The 5,661-nt window shown below is 34.6% G+C and overlaps 1 protein-coding gene across 1 annotated transcript in view; it reads left to right on the top strand.

Moving 5' to 3' along the window:
* Positions 1-5,661, top strand: part of LOC107694983 (A disintegrin and metalloproteinase with thrombospondin motifs 20-like) — a 139,308-nt gene that overhangs the window by 73,408 nt on the left and 60,239 nt on the right. Inside the window, exons 19-20 of the mRNA XM_016494735.1 lie at positions 796-941; positions 1,774-1,793. Coding sequence (XP_016350221.1) covers positions 796-941; positions 1,774-1,793 — 166 coding nt within the window. The remainder of the gene's footprint in view (positions 1-795; positions 942-1,773; positions 1,794-5,661) is intronic.

Below are 5,661 nucleotides of genomic sequence, written 5' to 3'. Positions count from 1 at the left end.
GCAAATTTCAGCAACTTTTGATAAGTTTTGATAACTTTTCACAATAAAAAGGCACATATTTTCCATCCAAATTACACAAAAAGAGGAAACCAAAGATGCCTAGCAGTACACACATCACGTGAATTGAGTTAGCTGCCATTTGCAGTTGTTCAATTTAATAATAATAATCATTGAATCATTGTTCATTTATGATACACTTTGTTAGTAGCTTCTTGTACCTGTGATTTGTTGATCAATTAGTACACAGTAAGAAAATAGGCAAAAGATACTAGTAATTTTCCAGGACATTATCCATTATCCATTGTAACCCTGTAACCTGAAAACACAATGCGTAATTTAAAATGCAGGTAAAAAATCAATACGGAAAATTTTCATATTAACATAGTAGATTGTGCCCTAATTTTACAGACTCTTCTTGGAGTGTAGCATACTAACTAACTACTAATACACTGCTTAAAGCATAATTGTTGAGAATGTGTAATATTACTAGTTTACTAGCTATTAAAAAAAACTTAAATTGTAATCATTCAAAAATGTGTAAGAGTTCAATAATTCAATTTATTTAAAAATACAGCTATTTATATTATTTATAATATTGTATTATGCATGTTATTTAACAAACAAATCTAAATTAACATATATAAAATATATTTTTAGCTGAGATTTGATGTAGTGACACAATTTTGCATCGTGATTACGCAATGACGTCATCGTGCAATGACATCACAACGTCATAGTTAATTTCTGGTCACCTGATAATGTCATCTCTGATATAATGTGTTTGTGTGTTTTTAGCACTGCAGGCACGGCATGTGTGTGAATAAGGAGATGGACATGAAGCCGGTTCATGGTGAATGGGGCCCCTGGGGCCCCTACAGTGTTTGTTCCAGGACCTGTGGAGGAGGAACACGCAGCACAACCAGAGACTGCAATAAACCCGAGTAAGCGCATAATCTGTTTTAATGAAAATATTGTTATAATAAAAAAAAAAGAAGATATTTATTTATCCCAACATGTCAATAAATGTATATAGGAAAAAAAAAAAAGATTACATTTTATATATTTAGGCAAAATATAATTTCTTTTTTTTCTTTTACCGTTGGAGTGAAATATGCTCCTTTGTTCTTTATTTCTTATTTAGTTATACAATATGGTAATTATAAAATATAAAATATGCTTTTTTTTAAGGTGATATATAATACAGCTATTTATATTATTTATAATATTGTATTATGCATGTTATTTAACAAACAAATCTAAATTAACATATATAAAATATATTTTTAGCTGAGATTTGATGTAGTGACACAATTTTGCATCGTGATTACGCAATGACGTCATCGTGCAATGACATCACAACGTCATTTAGCAACAAATCGACCTTCCTTTAGCAACTTTCTCTGAAAATGAGTTGGCAACACTTGCTGCAGCTATTGTTGTAATGATTTTCTAGCGGCTGATGGAGGAGCCGTGCTTCATAATAAATCTGCTGAGCTCGTCAAACACTGATGAATAGCACACAGACAGCATTCATGCTTTTGGCAGATGCTTTTATCTGAAGTGAATGCTGTAGTTACTCGCTGACAGATGAAATGGAGAAATCACATCGCTCTCTGACACAGAAGTAGACTTCAGAATGACTTTGCACTTCATTAGCCGATCAGAAACACTCTCTGCTGCTCTGACATGTTTATAGAGGGTGGAGAGTGAATATGAGTGAATATCTCAAGAAAGCTGCTAATTCAAGTACATTTTTTAGACCTGTGACTGTAGGGTCCGTGTACGTTTTGATAGTAAGTTTTTCAATTTAAAATGAAATACGCAGAAATGAGAAAACGGCACCTTTATTCGTTTTTTTTTTTTCGTTTTTTCCCCGTTTATTAAAAAAAAAAAAAAGAAAAACAAGATTTCGGCTCAATTTTTAGTTTTTTTGTTTCACGGGTAGAAAACGGATTAACGACTTCAAAATTCGTTTTCCCCATGTGAGCGGTCATGAGACGCCCCTTTCTGCCGATTGGTCAACCAAAGTCGTTCCTCGGTTCTGTTAACCCTTAAATGCATGAATGTTTCACCAATCATTATTACATATTCGGGTCTTTAGCGACCAGGACCTATATATCCAGCATGGATGGATCTCTAACTGCTGCAATAGCAAAAAAAATAAATCTCTTGATACTTTAAAGGGGTCATATGATGCTTTTTTAAAGATCATTATTTTGTGTATTTGGTGTAACAGAATATGTTGACATGCTTTAATGTTCAAAAAACACATTATTTTTCAAATACTGTACATTATTGTAGGTCCTCTATGCCCCGCCTCTCTCAAACGCTTCGTCACACATTTTCCATCCAGATTACTCAAAAAGAGGAAACCAAAGATGCCTAGCAGTACACACATCACGTGAATTGAGTTAGCTGCCATTTGCAGTTGTTCAATTTAATAATAATAATCATTGAATCATTGTTCATTTATGATACACTTTGTTAGTAGCTTCTTGTACCTGTGATTTGTTGATCAATTAGTACACAGTAAGAAAATAGGCTCAGGGATCTTATCTATGCACAATCAGCTTGTAACAATCCAAAGAGAAAGGAAAACTTGAAATCGCATCATATGACCCCTTTAAGAACAATGGACCGAGCTTGATTGACAGGCAATCTGACCAATCAGAACGCGGATATTATGTGCTGCCGCTGCTATCTGCCATCTTGTCTGACAGCTACAGCCGGTCTCCATAGAAATCCATGTTAAAATGGGGTAAAAAAGATAGACTGACTTGAAACTTTTTCAATGTAACCAAGTATAAAAATGTGCGCAAGGTTGCTGTGCTGTTGTTGTCTGCCATAGTAATGGCAATAAGCAAAGGAATTACTTTAAAGTACTTGTATTGCGCATCAGAAAATCTGTCATGTCTGGCGCTGTATGCATGGCTCAGTTAAAATACTGAGTGTGAAATTATTAAATGATATGATATGCATCCACCGATTGCAGCAAACTGTAAAATCAGGGTCACCTACTCACCTAGGCCTACTGTAAGCCCAGGGGGAAAAAACATATGGGTAGTTTTAAAATACATGTTCAAACAAAAACTGTCATGTTTTGGCTATAGGCATACGACGTGTTTATGTGATTATATGTTATGATGCTGTATTATATATTAACACTGGACAGTTTGTAATCTACATTAACAAAACATCCTTCTTGACTCTCCAACCGAGTGTAATGGTAGCCTATGTTAAGAAGCCTTTAACATTATGTGCTCAACAGTATCAGCATCTATTAGCACACTTATTTTGATCTTTAATGTTTGATCTTACCACATTCTTTGTTAAAAAAAAATATTAACATTATTCGTTATTAACAAAACGAGTAAGACGGATCCTATAGGACCCTAAATGGATTTTCCCCTTACTTTAAAACGAATATAGTTTTTGGTTCATTGTTAATTTAATGAAAACACAACAACAACAAAAATAGTACAATAAAACGCGCTTATATAAACCAAACTTTTATTAAAAAAACGAATAAGAAGGATGACACAAATATCTGCGCTATATTTAAGGTATTTGGATTTTCCCCCGTTAAAACGAATGCTCGTTTTGTTGTTCATTATCACTTTATTGAAAACACAACAACAATATAAAACAAAGGCAAACTCACTCACTATGAAGCGGACGCTTGTCTGCTGTCCAGCTGAACTACATTGATATTGTTATTTCTATAAAAATACAAAACGACAGTGGAGCGGTGGTAATGCAATCGGTGGATGGCCGAACACCGTGTAACACCGAGAGTTAGTTATTTATTATCTAGTTATTTATCAACATTTTACTTTTCTGTGCACACTCATAACTTAAATCCTGGCAAAACGAAACGTTCCCGCCCGCGTCTATGGTTACAGTACAGTAAAAATTTAATTCGCCATCCTCGGTGTATACCCTCAGCTGATTTGCAATACAGTATTTGCAATGACTATCCATTGTCCAAAACTGAGCATATTGTCTAAAAGAAAAGTTACGACTGCTTCGTATTTACACTTGACTGAACACTGATCTGTGGAAACGCAGCTTCACCACTCAGATTTAACTCAGCACACAGGCTGGGTTCAGATTAATATTTCTGAAATAAATATTTATTTGAAACGTGTTAGGTTGCACAGAAGAAAGCCCAGTCTAGGACCTGTGTACAGTTTAAGAATCGGTACTGCTATAGCAGCAAAGGAGTATTATTTTGTTTAACAGAACTGAGGAACAACTGAACAACATGGGGAAAATAAATTTTGAAGTCGTTTATCCTTTTCTACCCATGGAACAAAAAAAAAATCTTGCCGAAATCTTGTTTTTCGTTTTTTTTTTTTTTTAATAAACGAAAAAACGAATAAAGGTGCCGTTTTCTCATTTCTGCTTATTTCATTTCAATTTGAAAAACAAAGTATCAAAATGTAAACGGACCCTGTAGAATCCGTGTATCATTCGATCATTCGTTTTTTGATTTAATATTGAAAGTAGAAAAATTAGAAAACGGCTCCTTTTTCGGTTTTTTGTTTTTTTTCCAAAAAATTTTTTTCGTTTTTCGTTCATGGGTGGAAAAATGAATAAACAGCTTGAATATTCGATTTCTACACGTGGGCGGGAATTAAACGCCCCTTTCTGCTGATTGGTCAGCCGAATATCAAACCGTGCCATCATCAGTTCTTCCGCAGTATCGCAGCAGAATAATAGTCCTCCACTGCTGCAGTTGTACGGATTAATAACCCATTTTATCAATTTCATATTTTTCTCATCAAACAGGCTAATGAATAGCTCGACACAACTCGTACCGGGGCAGAGTCTAGATAGGTCTTTCTTCTGTGTAGACCAGCGGTTCTTAAATTGATAGGGGGTCCGAGAAATAATTTGCTATAGCCTAAAGTATTTCCAGACTGTAAAGTCGCTTTTTTTTATCATGATACATAGGCCTACTGTGATTTATTCCAAAGTGCATTTAACGTCAAATAATCTAAATGAAGCCTTTTAAAAGACAAGTATTTCCTGTGGTTCATGTTTGTGGCATGCGCTGGAAAGATGCTCAAGGAGACCAAGATGCACTAAAGCAGCGCATTCTCTTGTTCTCTTTATTTTTCAAAGGCATGCCATTTTGTAATTGTTTTGAACGTAACGTTACACAAATAAAAATACATTTTACCATACGACTATAAATGACAGAGTATTAAGTTATTTCCCCTCGATGGGGAAAAAAATCCAAGTGAACATCAATCAGTACTCAATATTAATTTAAACTGCTTTAAATATGACTGCTGCTTATTTCCTGTGCACTTCTGCGCTTGACTGTAGTCGCGTCTGTCTGCTTATTGAGTTTATTTAACCCATCGCAATTTATTGGAACTGTGTGAACTAGACTGACTACTCACCTTAATGTTGTTCTAAAGGCTTATTACTTAATAACACAAAAATGTCCTGCTGGCACTTGCCAATTTAATGGCAGAGAATGGGGACTTTAGATTTTTTTTTTTTTTTTTGGAAGCGGATGCATATCTGTCGTAAAATAATCCTATGCATCTCATGGCATATATTCCAAGCATTCTGAAGGTATACTGAGGGTTTGGTGAGAAACAAACCGAAATGGCAAGTTATTATATTTTATGAAAATCTTGCGTTGCA

This window comes from Sinocyclocheilus anshuiensis, unplaced genomic scaffold (assembly GCF_001515605.1).
Source record: "Sinocyclocheilus anshuiensis isolate Anshui unplaced genomic scaffold, SAMN03320099.WGS_v1.1 scaffold923, whole genome shotgun sequence".
NCBI lineage: Eukaryota > Metazoa > Chordata > Actinopteri > Cypriniformes > Cyprinidae > Sinocyclocheilus > Sinocyclocheilus anshuiensis.
The sequence above is the reverse complement of the archived record's forward strand: the minus strand, read 5'-3'. Positions and strand labels throughout refer to the sequence as shown.